The sequence below is a fragment of the Peromyscus californicus genome, unplaced genomic scaffold (assembly GCF_007827085.1).
Source record: "Peromyscus californicus insignis strain IS unplaced genomic scaffold, ASM782708v3 Scaffold_1__1_contigs__length_55948999, whole genome shotgun sequence".
Lineage (NCBI taxonomy): Eukaryota > Metazoa > Chordata > Mammalia > Rodentia > Cricetidae > Peromyscus > Peromyscus californicus.
In genome coordinates this window covers 31,252,116-31,273,048 of record NW_026294492.1, presented here as the reverse complement: position 1 = coordinate 31,273,048, position 20,933 = coordinate 31,252,116, and the positions used below count along the sequence as shown (strand labels likewise).

The following is a 20,933-nucleotide window of genomic DNA, read 5'->3' as shown; positions in this document are numbered from 1 at the left end:
TTTTATTTAAATTTTCAAATGGAGGGCAAGAAATGCAATATATATGACCAATTCCTATGTAGGCTTGGCATTTGGGGAAATACAATCTCACTTTCTGAGAACTCACTGACCTCAGAGCCCATCGGGGGAAAAAATTTTTTTTTTTCCTAATGTCCCTAACTGAAGTACAGAATGGCCACAGGAGTGATGGAGAAAGGGAGGCTTGGGACTCATTTGAATGCAACTCATTTAATAAGTCCCACAGCCAGTAAACAGAAGAGAGACTTCAAGAAAATATGCCTTACAAAGATGGGATCACAGGTGCCTCATTGGCAGCCAGGGAAGAAGCGTTTAGTGCTGAATGTGTTCCTCCAGAGAACTGTCTTTTATCTCCAGGAGGAGTGTCTTGGATTCAGCTCTTCTGATTGTCATTTTAGTAAAAATATGCCCTCATATAGAAGCAAATTAAAATTCCTTGATGGTGCTATCCTGTGTTATAGCAGCCAAATGAGTTCTTCTCAGTATAAATAAACTTATTGACCCGTTTTCCTAGGTTCCTTCTGATTCCACTACCATGATACAAGGAAAACCAGGCTGAAAACAAGCACTTGTAGTATTCCTGTGACAACTAGGAGGTCTTTAATTGGACTTGCTTAGCAAGTTAACTTTTATTCAAATAAAGTGCTATGGTGCCAATTGTATTTAAAGAACATAATCTAAAAAGCTACATTGTATCTTGGCCCACATTCTAACCCTGTCAATTTCTCTGGAGTTACACATCGACTAGAAAACATTCTGGTCCACTTATTAATGTGTAGAAGTTACTGATAAAGACAACACAAATACTTGTCCATTTAGGGCCTCTTAAAATTTGAGACTTTAAAAAGCATAAGCAATTTTGAAGGAGTCAAAATATCTTCCAAATAAAATATGCAGAGAGAGCTTCACCTGAGCCAAAATCTCCTTCCAGGAAGGCAGGCTAATGGATTTTTTTTCTGGGGATTTTTACCTGTTCTCGTGGAAGGTAGCTGAGGCCTTGAGTCATTTAAGACTTCCAAACATCAGCTCTCAGGCAATATTTATTGGAAGAAGCCCACCCCCAAACCAAATTCAAGATTACCTTCTCCAATATCCACAGTAGATTTTGTACACACTCTCTGTCAACAGCTGTTGGAGAAATATCTCATGAGATACATAGAGATGACACTATAAGATGATTTTTTTCAGTCTCACCCAAATATTCCTGTTGGGATCGTTTATTTGGAAATGTCCCCAACAATGCATTCCCTTGGGATGAACAAAATTTTTTTTATAAGCAATGGTTTCCCTGCGCTAGTCAGAACTGCCTAGATTTCTTTCTGCTAATATTCCTCTCTCATTATTCATGTGGTCTCTTATTCTGTGTTTGTCTCTGTCTGTTTCCTTCACAGCCCTGTTATTGAATGAGCTTGGTAAGCATTTCATTTCTTGCATTTCCTTCCCATTTTTATAGGTTATTTTCCACTTCTCTGAGATAATACCCTAACTCCTGATTTTTATCTTTGTCTATGGATTGGCCAGATTTTCATTTCAGGCTATTGGCCTCATTTTAGTCGAGGCTATATCAATCATATCACATTTCTTAATTTAGTGTATATAAATTTAAAAGGGCTAAGATTACAAGAACTACGATTGGCGTTTGGGGAAAATACAATCTCATATTCTGAGAACTTGCTGGCCTTGGAACCCATCTGAAAAAAAATATTTTTTCCTAATGCCCCTGACTTAAGTATAGAATGGCAGCAGGGGTGATGGAGAAAGGAATGCTTGGGACTCATTTGAATGCAGCTCATTTAATAAGTCCCACAGTCAGTAAACAGAAGAGAGACTTCAAAAAAGTATGTCTTACAAAGATGGGATCACAGGTGCCTCATTGGCACCCAGGAAAGAAGCATTTAGTATCTACAGTAACTATGATTGTGTGCTAAATTGCATGATCCTAAAAGAATGTGTTCAGTTGTGACTGGACTGTTCATATCCTTCTTAATCATAAATCTGGCAAGTTTTCATAACTCAGGTGGGTTATCAAGCATATTATGTCACTAGTACTTGTTATTTGTCATGTAAATTAAATTTTGACATTCCTTTTCTGTTTTTCTTTCTTTTTTAGGTGGCTTTACACTATCAGGTACGAACTTTTCAAGTCTAATACTGTCTAATTATATTTATACTGTCACTGTCAATATATTACATTGTTAAAAAATATGTGTTTTTTTCTTGTTTTATTTCTTTTTACTTAAGGAAAAAAACATTCTGGTAAGATAATGCCTTTTAAAAGTTCCTATTTTTTGCCCAGGTAGCCTAAATACCAAACCAAATATAACCTGAATTAATGCTTAACTGTGACCCAACTATCCTCTTGTTGATTTTACGCATTAACATTTTTACACATTAACATTTTTACGAATTAACAACAGCCTGTGTGTGTTGTATTTATTTGTAAGAAAGCTCTCAGGGAGAGCCTCTAACTGTTCGTATTTTGATACTCATCTACAGGTGCCCACAGAGCACCGAGAATTTGCAGTGTACTCTGATAGACTGCGCACAGGGCTCCAGAGTAGGACAAGCTTGCTGGTCTCGGATGGTGGATATGAGACCCACACAGACTTCACAGCAGAGGATCATCAGGATCCTAAAAGTAGATAAGGCCACCTTAGAAGAGGATTAACAATCTAAACCCTTCTTTGAGCACTTGGCTTTAGTGCTAATAGCATGGCGACAAGAACTATTTCTGCTACTTGAGACACATTACAAAACCCTACGTAAGCAATCAAGATCCTAATGAGAAAACTTGAAACCCTTACTTTCTAAATTCTACCATCTCTAGAGCTAGTGACTTGTGCACAGGTGAAATCATTCCTAATTGCAGCATCTTTGGGTTCTGCATACCTTCTCATGTTTCCAGACTCATTTCTGCAGATTTAGAGAGGAGGGTGACTATCCAGCAATGGCTCTAACTTGTCTGAGGCTGCAGGTTGAAAAGGTCTCTAGTGACCCACTTCTTCGATGGCCTTTTGCAAATACCAGAAATTTCCAATAGATCATGCAAATACTAAATCAGAGTGCTAGAAAAATATCTAGAAGGAAATGCTACCAAAATTTCTAGTAAATTAAAACGCTGTAATAGGCATGGGGGTTGATCTCAACCACTGTTAGTATTAACTCATGGACAGTGGGTACCAAAGTGATTCTGCCCAGAGTGGAACTTTCAAACTATGGCAGTTCTAGATGGATGGCTGCTCCCAACTCATCTCTAGACACAGCAGTAAATGACAGAATGACTGGTAGATTCTCAGAGACATAGAAACTAGAAAAACTTAAAATTGGTATGCAGAGTGGTCTTCTTACAGAAATCCCTGAATCTCAATCAGCTGAGCCTCTCCCAAGTCAGATTTTTCCGAATTCTGCCCTCCAGGGCTTGTCCTTGTCCATGCATCTAAGTACAGGAATACACACACACACACACACACACACACACACACACACACACACACACACACACACATATATATACACTACTTTTAAAATTATCTCATTTTTCCATTTGCAACATTTGAGATCACTGATGTCATCTTGGAAATACTCTGATTCTGTCCAGAGGAACAGCTCCCCATGAGAGAGTTGAAGATGGTAGAAATTCCGCCTCTCAACCTTCACGGCTTTGTGGATTATTTTTCTAAAGTCAACCATAGTCTTGAGAAATAGCATACTGTATAGCCATTCCTTACATTATATGCAAGCTTACATTCTGTGCAAACTTTACACAGTGTCAGTCCAGAGTACCTTATTAAGAGTGCATATATGTCTTTGGTTATCCTGCATTACATGTGTGAGGATTCCATTTCTAAGGCTTTCTTTCCATGCCACTTGAACTGTCCTCCCATTTAGTATCTCAGTTAGTAGAATTCTCATTTTCTTTTCTTACCAATCCTTTCCATAAAGTTTCCCATATCCCTCATATCAGCATTTCCTACCTTGGCCGTATCCTGCATCCAACGTGATACAGAAGGCTTCTACATTATGAGTAGCTCATTGGGTCCTCCCTATGGCCAAAACTTTAACCAAAATTAGACGTCTCTCCATTGTGACGTCTCCCAATATAGATATCAATGCAGCTAGAATGGGAGACTATTCCAGAACTCCTTCTGGAAATTTCTACATTGGCCTAATTGTTACTTACCTGGGTACTGTCTAATTTCATATCCTTCTTCTCCCATAAAACCAGAAATCCCGGGGTTCAGTTGCTGCTGATGCCTCTAAGAAACTTCTGTAACTTAGGTCTGTACAGTGAACAGCAGCAATAAAGCCTAAAGAGTTCTCTTTGAAGTAACGTTGAGGCTTTGAAGTCGAGCCTTTGAGGTACAAGGAAGAAGAGAAGAATTAATGTAGCCTTTGGACTTAGCCTGCAGGTTTTACATGGACTTGCACCGATGAGAATGGATGTGGAATTTGGAAACAGTATATATGGAAACTTAAAAAAAAAAATCCATTTGGTCCACAGCCTCACACCAATAATTTAGAGACCTAGTTAGTAATAGACATTGAATGCTGGAGGTGCCTTTGAAATTTGCAAGTCTTTACCTGCTGTTCTAGCCCTTGTCTCACTGTGTTTAAATCTATGATCTCATTCCCCTCTGACCTTATGGTTTTATGATAACATTATAACTCATTAGAGTTTATAATGAAATATTATTTTATCACCATTCTTTTGGACTTTATTGTGCACACTTACAGGAAGTAAAAAAAAAAAGTTTCCAAAAGATTAATCTACCCCAAACCACTCATCCAAAGGCCCTTTGATGATTATCCTAACACTAGCCCTGTCCTTTGGCTGGTCCAATAGTGCAAACCATTTCCTCCTCCCTTCATTTTTACACTATACATTGAAACCTTTATCACTCTAAAGCACAACTGTAGCTTATAAAAAGCCATCATTAGGAATGTTAGTCAAAGGAAACATAAAGGGAAAATTAGATTACACAGATAATGATACTTTTAAATCAAATTCAGAATCCTGGCTAAATCTGTATATTTGTTTCCCCCGAAAACTTGTAAGACATGCATCTATCTGTCTATCTATAGCTCTCCCTCAAGTTACAAGACACTCTAATCACTTTGTAGTCTTGTAACAGACTTAAGATGCATGTCTATGTAAATGGGCCAAACTTTGAGAATCTTGACACTTGGGAACACTTCCACCACCCCAATGTAAAAAAAAAAAAAAAAAAAAAAAAAAAAGCCCCTCCATCGAAGTTTGCCTCATTTTACAACCGGGAAAACTGCGCGTCTTCACGAGGCGAAATGTCTTGCCCACATTTAAATGGCCCTGAGTCCAAGTCTCAAGATTCTAAGTTTAATTCTCGGTAGATCTTTGTAGACAAAATTAGCAGGTGAACAGCTGGAGGAGAAGTTCAGTGAAATCCTTAGGCCTGGTTAGTGGAAACTGCTGGGTGATAATGACTTGCCCTTATTCCACGGAAGCATATATGACACTTTCCATTCGGCACAGGAAATGGATGTCGTGAGCACCTTCACAGGGTTATCTACTCCCTATCCTTCAAAGAAACCTGTGACATAAATGGAGTAGATACTACCTGCATTTGATATGTGGGAGAACAGAAACGCTAGCCTACTGGGGGCTGTATAGATGCCACTAATAGGCTTCAGAAATTAGAATGCAAGTCATAATACCAAGTGCTTTCTGTTGTTTTATGATACCTCTGGAATCAGTAATTGAAGGACCTGGCTCATCCATTTCAAGCACTTGCTGTGCTGGGTCCACCTCTTACCGCAAAGAAAGAGGTCCATTATCTCATCCATCAAACTTAATCAAGCATGATTTGGTTTGGCTTATGGAACATTTGCCCCCATTGGTGGGTGGTAATCTCTATGAGTAACCACCAGAATTCCTCCTGGTGGCCTCCAGGGGATGACCTATAACCGCCCCCACTAACATGGCTTGCAGTGTGTGTGCATCTGGGTTATTGTTTTTAGCTTACTAATTTCAAAAGGCACTGATAGCGAAGCAATGTGATCCATCCTGCTGATTTTCTGCCTGTCCTTTTGCTAGGCCAACCTCTCTTCAGGAAGGTTCATGCTAGAGATCATCCGCTTCCCTCCACTGTAATCAGCTTTTCAGGTACTCGTTTCCCTGTGGTCCTTGAAAAACCACAGCTTTCAGGTATACTCTTTATAAGATTTATAGATGTCAGTCCCTGGGCCTTCTAAAGTATTGCTGATTAATGAGTGACTTCTCTGACAGCTGGGATACCTTGAATGATCAAAAACTGAAGGCAGTATAAAAAAACTGAAGATAATATGGACCTACAAAGAGGTTGATCCAATGCTTTCTTTCTCTCAGATTTTAATGTTTCAGATTTCTTCCTAATACCTCTTTTACATGTTAAGTTTTTCATGTAAGTGTAATGAAAATTCTTAAAAATAAAAGTAAAACCAAAACAGGTTTTTTTTCCCACCAGAAGGTGCCTTTCCTGGTGTACAAGGAAACACAGGAATGTTGGCAGGGCAACCCAAGGATCACACAGCTCTTCCAGTTCTCCTGAGGCTTTCCAGCTTACTAGTCAGCTCCTAGCACAGAGTCTGTAGCTGAGGACAGCAGTCCCTCCTCCTCCAGTCATTACTGCTGCCTGTCACTGACCTTGATGGGGGAAATACCTCTACCTGAACCTGTGGGTCCGCCTCACCCTCACAAACCATACCTCCACCCAACAAGCACAATTCTAAGATCCAACTTCAGATTTTTCTCAGGATATTCCTCAAGAGACGAAAAATAGAAATCTTCCTGGGTTCTAATCAGAGAGGCCAGCAGGAGCTGAAACATTGTCAAGTGGCCTATGTTTTCAGGCATGTCTGTATAGTTCTGAACAAAGCATCAGAATAATCCTGAGATGATTTTCCCATCACTGCCCTTTCCCCCACTTTCAGTGTTCTATGTTGTTTATTGGGATTAAAACAAAACAACAAAAAGAAAAAAGAAAACTATGGCATTGGCTCCTTGTGTACAGACTTCTCTGTATTGAACTAGCCATGTGGGTAATAGTGTCCTCTTAAAGGAATATCCCACTCTCACCCCTTCATTACCACAATGCTGTTTCAAGATCCAGCTTCAACCAGGAAGCATTGAAAACAGCTTTACATAATCCATCTGTTTCTGGAACTCAGATACCTAAAGCTAATGATTGTATTGTTGTTTATAAAAGTCGACCACTAAAGAATGAAGACCCCAAATCTGGTGATTTTATCTCAGGGATTCCCTGTGTCCTCTCAACACTGGTTTGTAGCCATGGTTGCTGATAAGGCACAGGATCTCCAAGATGTTTTGGTGGGTCAAGATTGTGACATTGTATATAGAATAGATAGATAAATGATAGATCGGTGATAGATAGATAGATAGATAGATAGATAGATAGATAGATAGATAGAATATAAAATATACAATGTCACAGTTAGACTGGTGAGCTTTATAAGGATGGATAGATAGATAGATAGATAGATAGATAGATAGATAGATAGATTGATAGATAGATAGATAGGCCCAGAGTAGCACACAGAGAGAATTAATGTTCTCTAAGAAATAACACCGAAAATCCATCATGTTGTCCCCCTGCATACATAAGGAAATAAAATGACCTAGGCTACAATAAAATAATCTGCTTTTGATCCGTTCGTTCAAAGAGGAAAAGAAACAAGTATAGTATATACTTGTTTATACTATATAGTATAGTAATTGATCCTGAAAAATGCTGTTAAACCATTTCCCTAAATAAAAGGCACACCTAAGGAGAACACTAAGACAAAAAAAAAAAAAAAAACACCTCAACTCTCTTCTTTGCCACCATCAGAACCCTACATTGTAACCACTCATATATCAGTACTGTTGTAGATCAACCACACTTTCCATGTGTCACTTCTCAATTACACATAACTGTGACCGTCTCTTAGATGTACATAATACTCATCGAATGAAAATAGCCCTGCCCTTTCCATGATGCTGTGCCCATCCCTGGACTATGGCCACTCATCTCTACACCTCCTAGTCATCCTTACCATCCTATCCACCTGGCAAGCTCTCGACCTGCTTCCAAGATAGCTGCCAATGGATCCTCTGTCCTGATGCTTTCCATGCCTCCTGTAGGCAAAAATGTTCTCCCAGAAGACTCTGGGCCCTCAGTCACTGCCACACTGATTCTAGTTTTTCATTCATGTGTCTCTTTTCCCACTACACCAGAAGTTTCTGGAAGATAGCTGGAGAAAGAGGAGGACTGTGTCTGTGCTGACATATTCCAAGAGGACATACCATGTGTTTAAATAATGGATGGTCCTTTTATTTAAAAAAAAAAAATGAGCAGACGAAAAAATATTACTAATGGTAACTTGAAGAATCTCATAACAAATAGTTGAGTAAGTTTTCAACATTCCAAACATTGTACTAGACAAGAGTAAAGACAGCCCAAAGAGTGCTGAGGCATATCCTAGCTCTGAAAGTCAACAGACTAGGTATTTGTATGTAAAGATAATTTAAAATAATCCCGAAGCCACATGAAGCTGTTCATGTTCAGCACACACTAAATACCAAGGAATTGAATGATATTTACTAAATCCCAGTTGTCAGTCGGTGAACTAATGGAAGAAGGGCCTTAAATATGACTAAAGGAAGGTATAGGAGCATTTCTTGGTGATTGCATGATGGGTAAACCTGTGCTTTGGAGTAAGCGTACAGCAAGATGTAGAAACAAGGTCCCTAGCCTTTCTTTATGTGAATATCAAATCTGTTAAGATGAGATATCCACACTTCAGCTTCTTAAGAGATTTTTGTTAAGGTTGAATATTAATCAGATTATAATTTACATGCTGTGATTTTTTTCTAAATTACCTTGTCTTTTACTTAATTAAAAGAAAAACTAGTAAGATTTTGCCATAAGTAGAAAATATGGTAACATTTGTTTTTCACAGTGAAAAGAATGTCACTGCATTCTGGCTAGTCAAAGATTCTGTGCCTGTAAACTACTTTATCTTAAATGAAAGAAAGCCAAATGTTAGAGCCGTGCGGTGGTGGCACACGCCTTTAATCCCAACACACGCCTTTAATCCCAGAGGCAGGCGGATCTCTGTGAGTTCGAGGCCAGCCTGGTCTACAAAGCAAGTTCTAGGAAAGGCGCAAAGCTACACAGAGAAACCCTGTCTCAAAAAACCAAAAAAGAAAGAAAGAAAGAAAGAAAGAAAGAAAGAAAGAAAGAAAGAAAGAAAGAAAGAGAGAGAGAAAGAGAGAGAAAGAAAGAGAAAGAAAGAGAAAGAAAGAAAGAAGGAAAAGAAGAAAGGAAGAAAGGCAAGCAAATGTTAAGAAGCAGTTATAGACCCAGGTCCATCAAACACGCACTTATTGCTGACCAGAAAGACTGAAGGATTCCTGGGGGCACCTTTTCACCCATAGGATGATTCCGCTTCATTTGCTGCCATGTCCATGTATTTGACACCATGTTCTGGATCCGTTTCATTCTGTGAGATGCTTTCCTGAACAATCCCAGGACATTACATTGCCTCCCTAACTGCTATGTTATTTTCCACCTAAATTACCTTGAGTCCCATTCAAAACGACTTATCATTTGTAAGTAAATCACAGAAATGATGGCCCCAATAAATATTCTCCCACACATAGCTTTGCATTTCAAATAGGTACCTAAGTGGCAATATTTCTCATGAGAGAAGTCATTATTATTCAGTGTTTGTCAGAGATTTGGACAAAGACACAAATAAAATCAACCTGAACTACCAGTGACATTGTCATTGGCCCAAAGATCAGAAAGCAGTGAGAACCAAACTATAATTGATTTGAACACTAGGCAAAGGGACTTCACACTTGTCTACCCACCCCCTTGACTGGAACACATGATTTCAGAAGGACAGACTTGGAGACTCTAACTAGCCCTTGCCTCTCTTTGATTTATAATTTCCCAGTCCTTGTATAAAATCCTTTACCACTCTTACAGTTAAAATTAATCCCCTTTCCTCTCTGCTTTGCCTCTGCTCGTGTTCAACAGCTTCTCAACAGGCCAAATAACCCATTGTCATTTTCCTTTGATTTGGTGGGATTATAGACCACTAGGGACTTAAAATACATTATTTTAGAATATGTTATTAAATGCACGCTCAAGACTGTGTCAGCAGCTACATTCTGCTTTTGCCTTCCATGACTCCTGGCACATGAAATCTAAGGCACTAACCATGCTTCCAGCACCTCTGTCCCCCAACCCTAGTCTTCACAGTAGCCTGCTAGCCAAAAACAAAACAAAACAAAACAAAAAAACCATCCTTTGAAACAATTGCTAGATCAATAATTAGAACCAACTACAGCAGGGTCCCAGAGCAGAGGGGAACCTACTCTATGCACGAAATAGAAGGTACAAACCCCTGCTAAAGCTGCTATCTGTCTAAATGCAAAAGGCAGGTCAGGCAGCCTGAACAAAAAGGTCAGCCTTTCCCAGTCTGGATGAATCAGACAGCAGACTCCACTTACAGGCAATTGTCCAGATGTCCTGGAGGTGAGGGCCTCTGAGTGGAGGTTTTTCCATAGCAACATCACTGCCTCCCTGGATATGAGCGCTTCGCTTGCCTCTGAGGAAGTAGCCTATCATTTTCCAGCATCCTGGACCTGAAGGACAAGGGTGATTACAGGACAAGCATTTGTCCTCCACATATGCTTGGCCTTTTCAGTCTGGGATTTATCCCAATGACCTCTATGCAGAGAGAGACAACTCTGAGCTCCTCCTCATGGATAGACTTTTCTGAGCACCCTCCATCCCCCACCTCTCCTAGAATGAGAGCTACTTGGTGGTTCTGGAAGTAATCATGCTCACATAGTGAATATTAGCTCCCCAAAGGCCTCACCCTCGCCCTCTCTGTTTGTTTTAAGATTAACATGGTCAAGGCTTTCCTAATACATTTCGCCTTTGCACCAGAGAGGACGCGCTGGGGCCCAGCCATCTCAAAGAAACATAAAATGGATGTTTTGGAGCTGAACCTGTGACAGGGACTCTTGGCGAGTGTAAAGCTGAGATCAGAATTTCCCTCCCATGTCTCTTTGGCCCTGAGGCATCTTCTGACGCCTCTAGAAAGTGGAAAGGAAAAGACCGAACTCTCACATCAGGGTTACTTTAAGACTTTTAATTGCGTTTCCCTTTGATCACGTGCTGGAAAAAAAAATATGCACAGACTGCCAAACTGGCTAGCTTCACAGAGAACAGCTAGGTGATTCCCTCAGCCCAGACAATGTGCAGCAGGGTCTTTCTCAGTGACGTGCCCTGATGAACATGGCTTTTCCCGATCAGTGCTTTCACATGACCCGAGACCTTACTAGATTTCAATCATCTGCGGCTTCAGTGTGGCGGCGTTGCCCTGCCGACCAAGCTCTGTCCGCTCCTCCCCACAGCCTCACTATCTCACCTAAGAGACTGAGTCGGTCCTTAGGGTACCCTTCCTCCCTGCTTTGTCTTATGGCAGGATCCTGGGACTTGCAAAGGTAAAGGAGCACACTGTTCACACTGTTGCCTTCCCTTTCTCAGACGAATATGATGACAAGCAGCCGCTGACCAGCAAAGAGGAAGAGGAGAGGCGCATTGCCGAAATGGGGCGCCCCATCCTGGGAGAGCACACCAGGCTGGAGGTGATCATTGAAGAGTCTTATGAATTCAAGGTACGTCTGTCAACACCGCCAAAAAAGTGGTTCGGGGTGGTCTGTGCTGGCAAGAGCCTTCTGGAGACACTGGAAAAATGTGATTTCACATACAGGCTCATTCACTCAAAGGCTGTCAGATCCAATTTGAAACTGGGGCATTAGCAGAGAACCAAGAAATCCTATACAGTAAACAGCATCAGAGCCAGGGTCCAGCAGGTGACAGGCAGTGAGTGTGACAGGGTCAGAACTGCCCCCTTTGAAGGAAGGGCTTTGTCCGAAAGGAGACTACAAAAGTAGATCTTCGGCGATTCTTGTGCACTAGAAGAACCTGATGAATCTATCAGAAGCCAAGCATTTGCTGTGTGGACATTCAAAGGCTATGGTTTTGCAGAATGGTCACTTCTAAGCTACTCAGATCTGAGAACTCTTTAGCACTGCCTACCAAAAATGCAATGTCTGCAACTGTACAGTTTATTCATGAGCTGGTAAGATTGGATTCTCTAGTTCATTTTCTCGTGTGTGTGTGTGTGTGTGTGTGTGTGTGTGTGTGTGTGTGTGTGTGTTACTCGGTATTGAACCCGGGGACTCACATATGTCAGGCAAAGCACCACCCCACTAAGCTACATCCTCAGCCCAAATTGAAAATTTCCCATGAAATTTAAAAAGTCATACCTTTAAAAGTTAAATATACATACGGGGATGAGCTTCCGACTTGAGGATGCAACTTCCTGTCTGTCTCTCCTAACCCACTGCTCTGCTCCAGTCCTCCCTGCCCACCCATCCCCCACACATAGCTCTTCTTACCCAGATCCTTAGTGTCTCAGAACACTTGAGGTGGAGCCAAACTTCGGTTGGATAACAGGGATAAGAAAGAGCCTATGTATCTCTTCCTGTAACATCCAAAATTACAAACCCAGAAAAGAACAATGTTTTCTTTACTTATTTCTCAAAGAGACATGGTGCCTATTCAAACAAGCAAAGAAAAAAAAAAAAAAAAACTAGAGAGCCAGGCTAATATAGAAGCCTCAGAATCCTACATGGGTCTTTAGTAATAATTGCCTCTTTTCCTTTTGTTGATTCCTTAAATTTAATCCCCAAATTGACCTGCCTGATAGGTAGCAAGTAAAAAGGTGTTTTTGCAACTAAAATGGAATTTTTAAAAGATAAAAATGCACTTAAACCTTCTTCTGGCCACTAAAAGTCTATCAATTAGTGTTTTTTGTTTGTTTGTTTGTTTGTTTTTCCACTCACACCCATAGAAAGAGGGGTAAACAGTGGAATGCAGATTATGAGACTGATCCCACTGTCAGGGTCCTGCACGGCATAGCCTTGAGCCTGGCTCACTGAGCACAGGAAGGGGGCATGCATAAGTTCATGCAATCTCCCATGAACCTCAGCCCACTCCATCACTTGGTGTCCCTGTGCGTCCTGCTTCCCTTTTCCTCCTGCAGCTTTTCTGCAGTGGGAATCCAAGGGTTCTGTGTCACCTGCCACAGCAGGGGACTGCCGTTTCTGGAGCTAATTCACTCCCGCACTTCTTAGAGAGAATGTGTCCTCTCTACCTCAGAGGACAGGACACCCAGGCTTGCCCTCCCATGCACCGGCCATGGACAGAGCAATGGTAGCAGCTACTTTAGAAAATACTGGGTTAGATAACTCTTCCCGGAGAAAAGAAAAAAATCTTGGATCAGACAGAGCCCTCCCTGGTCATATGCCACAATCTAGAATTGTAAAGCCTCCCTGGTCTCCAGTTCTTTATGTCAGTGCACTTGTCTGAGTTGTTTCTAGAATAACTTTGAAGCACGTCTTCAGGTTTACAAGCACAGTCATCATTAACCTTAACGCCTACAGGGCATCTTGGGGGCACACTTCTCACGTGCAGTAATACCACCTTTGACTTTCTTCATTTAGGGATTGTGTTTTTCTAGAATGTAACTTGAGAGCTTGTTCAAAGCTCTAAAACAGCATGGACTAGACTGCATGTCCCCCATCCCGCCACCCCCCCCCCCCCCCCCCCCGACTTCTCACCCGCCATGCTAAGATGATGGCTTTACTAATGCCCACTGTCAAGGGTGAGGTGTTCATAACATCTTGAATGTCACTAACAGTTTAAGAACTCTCCGGGTAAATAAAGAGATGTAGTACAAACTTTAATCCATCATGATTCACTCTCCTTTATCAGCCCTTGGAAAAATTTTGACTCTGCCCCTCTGGTTAAAATTGACTACATTTTAATATATACCTGGGTTCTTCCACATCAACAAAGGTTGAGTTTAGTTTCTCTTAAAAAGTCTAATCTTTAGCCAGCCGTCATTTCATGGAGGAAGTCTGTGTTCGGCTGATGGAGCGATATTCAGCTGCTTATCTCTCGGATGAGCGGATGCTCCCGCTGCGGCACAGTGTGTTCTCTCCCCTTTAGAGAGACATGCTCCAAGTTTCCACTACATGGAGGAAAAACTGAGGTCATTTCTTCTTACATTCCACACAGCAAGATGCATAGAATACTGGATAAGACGTGGCTGAGCTGGGAGACAAAAGACAGATGCCTGTCGTGTGTTTCAGTTCGTTATGTCCAAGACCAGTGACTGCTAGAGCTGTTATCAGGGGCACAAGCAGTTCTGGATATGAGGCAAGAAGCTGAGAGGCCACCCCCTCCCCCCAAGGACATACTAGCTGACCAAGAATACGGTTGCAGATACAGCGTGAGCTGGTTGGCGATGGATCCTTACATTTCTTTTCTTCTCAATGTCTCAAGTCAGTTCCAATGACTCGTTCTGAACTAACATCCTTGATATTATAAATTGGCTTTGGCCTCTCATACAACCTCTCAGATCCTATTTTCCTGACTCCTGCACAGGCAATATTGTTAGCTCTCTCAAACCGTAGTTCGGTATCCTGCTTTGAACATGTACAAGTCATTACCTAAGGCAAATAATGTGTGTTTTCTGCCTCTTTGCGGTTAGTGGAAATTCGAGGATGCTCTGACAGTAAGTGTGGGCGTTTGGTAGACTAGTCGGTGCAGTAGTTTCTCTGGGAGGAGCAGCCTCGGTGTCTGGAAATGTCCCTTGCCTCTGTAGTTGCAGTGACTTGTGGTAGCGCTTTGACTGTACGGCTTACTTAGTTTTCTTGTGACCGCTTGGCAAGTCCTGTTGTTTTTATTAACCAAATTTAGAAAGCTCATTGCACCAAACTAATTGCCTAATAAGCTCTAAAGCAGAAGAAAGGGCAGGCACCTCAGTGCTATTAAAGCATGCAAATGGGATGCAAGGTTATTAGCAGTGTGCCCTAAGCCACAGGTGTTGACTTTTGCTTGTCTACCCTGTTCCTGATGTAACAGCAGGAGAGTGAGAATAGAATTGCCTGAATGTTAGCAAGCTGAAAAATCTAGTGACCTCTCTGCAACCGTCCCCCCCCCACCCCCACCCTCACCACCAAATGATCTGTTTGTTGATCATACAGCAAGAAACCTTGAAGCCCTGCTGCCTGCCTTCATTTTACCGACAAAAATACAGCCCTCTGTCTTCCATTCCAGACCTGTCACTTTCAGGTGGTCACAGACACTAAATACTGAACAGGGTCAATATTGATTCACTTCCAGACCGCATGCCACAGACAAGCCAAAGGGAATCAGGCTTGCAGAGCAATGGAGGAGTGCGGGTGGCCTTTCAGACGGCTGCTCTTGGAAACACTGTAGCTGCTCCTGATTGGCCGTTAGGCTGGAAAGGAGGCTAGACTTCTCTGTGGAGAAGTTCCCGTGTCAGAATGTTTCTAAGGACCACAATTGTTTGCATAATCCTAACAGTGTTAGATGTGGATACATTTGTTCGGAACCTGACATTTGCTAACCCTTCCTAGCACCCCCAGGCCTCCAAAGGTTTTAGATTTCCTGAGGCCTTCACAACCCCAGGAGTTATTGTCTTATCCCTTTGCCCCTTTCTAGAGCACTGTGGACAAACTCATTAAGAAGACCAACCTGGCCCTTGTGGTGGGAACAAACAGCTGGAGGGAACAGTTCATCGAAGCGATCACCGTCAGTGCTGGTGAGTGCCTCTCTCGGTACCCTACGAGGTGACATGGCCGGGCTTGCCTAAGTTTTCCTATTCTGCCACGGGCAAAGCACCACACACACGTGGCAAAATTAAGAGAAGCCAGCATGTCTGTTGCCTGCTCTTGGAGGGTAGACGGGCTGAGTTTAAACCCATGTGCGTCTTAATTTGCTGTGGAACCAATCCTGGGGTTTTTGTCTTGGATCCCTGAAAGCAGCACACATTGACCAAGTGGAGGTCACAAGGAGCAAGTTCAGGGGAAAAGAAGGAAGACATAAAGACCTTTGCACTGCTGTTTGTATCATTTTACACCCCCTTCCATGGCACTGAACATCTTAAGCATCTGCATCGCCCCCCCCCTTTGCCGTCAAGCCCCGTCCACTCTCACTGTGGACAGGGACAGAGGGACACCTTGACATTATCAAAGTAACACTGCTTTGCATTTTTGTCTTCTTTTCTAGCTCTTTTATTCCACCTACACTAGTTCTTTCTCCCAAATCCCCACTGCCGCCATCAACAGAACTAGGGTTTCTAAGCATCCAGTGATACCCAAGCTGTAAAAGGTGCCAACAGCACCATCATTAGCAGTTAGGCCTTGACTTTTGTCATAGCCTCCTCTTTCCAGTCTGCCACAGAACACTTGAAAAAAAAAGTAGAGCTGTTTTTTATTCATGCTGGCTGTGGCCATGCTGTAGATTTTTTGCAGAATGGTCACTTCTATCTAAGCTACTCAGATCTGAGAACTCTTTAGCACTGCCTACCAAAAAAATGCAGTGTCTTCAACTGTACAGTTTATTCATGAGCTGATAATATACAATAGGGATTTATGAGCATTGAGCAGCAGAATACTGTTTGGAGGGTGGATTTAAATTTTACATGTCAGCAGTAATAGAAGAGGGAAACACCCCCTGGGTGACTTACGTTTTTCTGAAGTACGAGGAAGTATCAGAAATGACCAAATTATTATGGAGCTTTGAGCCCTTCCAATTACAACATGAAAAACAACATAACACTATGTTGAAACATCTCCAGTAGGCTCCGAGTCTCCTTTGGTTGTGGCTGTATAAGCAGTTGTGTGATGGCTGTGTGATGGGTACCAGTCATGGTCTGCCTGTGTCCATCACTGCTCTTGTGGTGGTGAACGGAATAGACAGCTACTCCTGCTCTGATTCTAGTCTAGGAGAGAGCAAGTAAGGCACTTAGTTTACATGTGTCTGATCAAAAGCTCCGGATAGAGAATACTGAGGCTGTGGGGGGGAACAGGGAGTATGCAGGTGACCGATCTGACTCCATCAAAAGACCATTTAAGGGCAGATTTGCTTTCCTAGCAACAGAGTGGATTCATGTCCTTACACATTTTAGTAACTTTTAGAAAATGTACCAACTACCTCAGGACTGCTCTAAGCTAATGCAGTGCTAAACAGTGATGGGGATTATGCTATGGACAAAGCCAAAGTCATGCATTGGATGCTCAGGCATGCAGAGAAACAAGTATAAAGATGTTGGTATTCCCTTCATTAAAAGAGCTGGAATTGGGATTGTAGACACTGAAGAAATCCTTTTAGATTCCCATGTAGCACTTTGAGTTGTTGTCTTTGCTGTATAGATGGAAGAATCTACGTAGTTCCAGAGAAACAGCTCGGCTCGAGAAGATAGTGTATGTGTCCGTGTGTCCGTGTGTGTGTGTGTGTGTGTGTGTGTGTGTGTGTGTGTGTGTGTGTGTTACTGAAGACTGCACACAGGGTTTTACATATGCCAGGCAGGCTCTTTACCCTTCATTGAGTTATATCCCTAGCCTTAATTTGTTTTTAACTTTGAGGCAGTATCTCAATAACTTGCCCGCCCTAGCCTTGAACTCACTCGGTAGCCTGAAGCTTTGCCTCCTTCCAAGTATATTGCAGATGTGTGATGATTCACTCGGCTCCAAATCCTTTGAAAACCAGTGAATCAATGAAGTTCAAAATCTACCAAGCATTATGGGTTTTTATGTGTATATGTGTGTGTGTGTGTGTTTGTGTGTGTGTGTATTTCTAAATGACTGCTTAGAGACAGACGATGTTTAGAAACTTGGCATTTCCTGGGCTAATTGACCTTATTTACAATTTTGAGATAAAGAAGACCTGAAAATAAACACATAGTTTATAGGCACTGAATTACATTAAATTACATGAAAGACAGTTTTCAAAGTGCAATTTTTGTAATTATAACTGAATTTAAGTGCCTAGGGAATGTTAATACTCTCAGGTTGTTAAGCAGACAATAAAATTTGTAAAGCAGCCTTTATTGAAGGCAAACTTTCATTGGATTTTTAAGATTTCATGGCTTAAACAGTTGAGAATCAGAAAGATTTTCCTTATTAAAAATATTAAATTGTCTTTGAAGAGCTCTGCCGAGAGTCTTTTTTTCCCAAGCAATTTTCTGTGCAAAATTGAATCTATGTGTCTTGCTAAACAAAAGTAATAATTTTGTAAATGGGATTTGGCTTCTCTCTCTTTCTCTCTCTGTTTTATTAACTATATCAAAACTGGTTTCGAAGTAACTAGCTGGTAAAGTTGTTCCTCACTGTGCCTGAACTGCACAGCTCGATACCTGGGCTACCTATGGCCGTCATGTGTCCGCTCGCCAAGTTCTGACAGTTGAGTGTTTGAAGAGCTGAAGGAGTCAAGAGACTCAGGAGATTAGGAAGGGATTAGACAGTCATGTTCCAGCAATTCTCCTTCTGCTGCTTCCTGGACAGGAGACCAGAAGCCGCAGTGTGCAGCAGTTAACCGTGAAAGAGCTGTCAGAGCATTGCAAGGCAAGCCCAGTCCCACCAGGTGCTTTTAGGATGTGTCCACACATGTACTTCTCCATGAAGCTAGCACTTAGTGCCTATCCAGTTTGAGTCTCCCCACCCTCCCCCACCCCCGCAGTTCTTCCTTCCTCCCTATGTCCTCCCACCCTTTGGGAGCAGCACCTTTGGGTTGACCTTAAGAATCAAGGGTCAGTCAAATACAGGGGAGGCAGGAAGACCGGCATAGAGGGCAGACATAAGCTGGGTAAAGACCGGGAGGATGTATGTTCCTGTCGTGTCCACAGCCTCCATGGTGTTAACTCATCACTTCAGCCTCTGGCTAGGGAAGGGTGTGGGAAGTCAGAGCAAGGCCAGCCCTGCAGACAGATGGAGGTTTGTGAGTCTGCCCTTCAAACACTCCCTGGGTGACTCAGCAGATTATTTCGTGGGGGGAGGGGGTGCGGGGAGGGTGCACACGCACACACAGCCCCACCCCCATCTCTGTTCCCTCGTATGTAAAGTGGAGAAAAGTATGCCTGATTCATGAGCTCACCACCGTATTAGTTAAGACAATGCACATTTTCAGTTATAAATTTGGGTACCAAAATTGGCTATCTGGGAAGTAACTAATACACACACACATATGCATCCCTGCACAGACACAGACATACACAGGCACACAGACAGGCACAGGCTTACACAGACACACGGAGATGCAGGCATACACTGACACTCAGAGATGCAGGCATACACAGACACAGGTATGCAAAATACCTGCACACAATGGGACATGTGCCACCATCTGGGTACCGGAACCACAGCTTACAACATAAAGTGTTTTCCACAATACTTGTTGTCTCTTTACAATCTAGTTCACAGTTCTTTGGGGAGGATCCTCATCAATTCCCAAAAGAACAGAGGGAAGCATTTGTTTTCCTACTCACACCCATGGGCTTCTACTGCCTGATAATCTGTGAGGTTTTTTTTTTTTTTAAGTGCCTTTATTTCACTGATAACTTAAAAAAAACAAAAGTAAAGAGTTTTCTGAAATTCCTTTTTAACATAATTTTTGTATATCTTACATAGCACCTATTAGCATTTTCATAATAAAAAGACACACACACACACACAGAGAGAGAGAGAGAGAGAGAGAGAGAGAGAGAGAGAGAGAGAGAGAGAGAGAGAGAGAGCTCTCAAAAGAACATCCTTCTGGCTGTCTTGGTTCAACCTCTGGCCATATCCTTGACCAAATATATACTTTTTCTGACTTTGGATCTCTAAAGTAGAGAAATGAAAAGGCAAGACCGGGCTAGCACTAAGGTACCAACCCATATTGAGACCTGGGAGCTCATTCAGAGACCGTCCCGTCCCTGCAGTATCCCTGGTAACACTGGGCTTTGTGCCCTACCTGATTTAGGGCGATGGGAAAACACACCCTGCCCACCCACCTGGCTTGCCCAGAGTAAACGTTCAGAACAGGAGCAGCATACACTCCATGTCTCTCCTCCCAGTAGGGAAAGGAGGTGGGGGACCATTCTGGATTAGCCTCAGAGGAAACTAACTGAGATGATAAAGATTCAACAGTGTTCATTCTCGGATCAGCATTCTCTAAGGACAGGGGAAACTTCACTGTGTAAGAGAAACCATTCAAGGTAAGCCCAGTTTAGCTCAAGCAGTTGCTGTGTCCAGTCTGAAGCAGGTCACAGTGGACGGGTCGAATCAGGAGATAGCCCAGTGCACCTGGAGGCAGGCACAGTGTACCGGATGCTGCTGTTTCCAGTATTTTGCCAGTACTTTGCCCATGCATGCCGAGTGGATTGGGAGGGTTCTCAATGAAAGCCAAGTGTTGACTTCCCAAAGCTGCCAACTCGGTAGTGCCCCCCAGACAGTAATGGACTTAAGTAATTGTCAGCTTGAAGACTGGTCCACTTCAAAGGTCTTAAATAATAAAAAAAATGAAACCTCAAATGAGTTTCAGGGGATTTCCAGGCAGTCTGGTCGAAGCAGAGATCTTCCCAGCAGCCCTTGTCATCGAATAGCACCACGAGGACATTCTCAGTACATGTGCTGATGCCAGGTCTCCCTCAAATCCTACCTATGTATTTGAAAACGATCCTGCTTGTCCGGGTTTGACACAGCCTCTGCTGGACAATGTGACTAGAAAAGGGGACACATCGTTTTTTACTAATTTCTCACACACTGTGAAGATTCTTAAACACCCTTTGTCTAAAATCAAAGAAACCAGCTTCGTGAGAGAGGGTTGGTCCAACTGTTTGTCTTGAATGAAGTCCACCAAAGGCCAGCAAATTAAAGGGTGGCTTACTCTGCTTGAATAACATTCTCACTACAAGTCCGAGGCTTTGTACACATGGCCTCTGCTCATCACAGCTGCGCTTTGAGCAGC

At 42.4% G+C, this 20,933-nt stretch overlaps 1 protein-coding gene across 12 annotated transcripts in view; it reads left to right on the top strand.

Annotated features, from left to right (window-relative positions):
• The window catches only part of Slc8a1 (solute carrier family 8 member A1), a 375,206-nt gene that overhangs the window by 301,360 nt on the left and 52,913 nt on the right, over positions 1-20,933 (top strand). For 3 of the 12 annotated variants that reach the window (XM_052746397.1, XM_052746396.1, XM_052746403.1), the window contains exons 4-8: positions 1,410-1,430; positions 2,129-2,146; positions 6,089-6,199; positions 11,598-11,728; positions 15,651-15,750. In XM_052746397.1, the coding sequence (XP_052602357.1) occupies positions 1,410-1,430; positions 2,129-2,146; positions 6,089-6,199; positions 11,598-11,728; positions 15,651-15,750 (381 nt within the window). The remainder of the gene's footprint in view (positions 1-1,409; positions 1,431-2,128; positions 2,147-6,088; positions 6,200-11,597; positions 11,729-15,650; positions 15,751-20,933) is intronic. The other 9 variants (XM_052746399.1, XM_052746404.1, XM_052746400.1 and 6 more) reach the window with 5 other exon arrangements.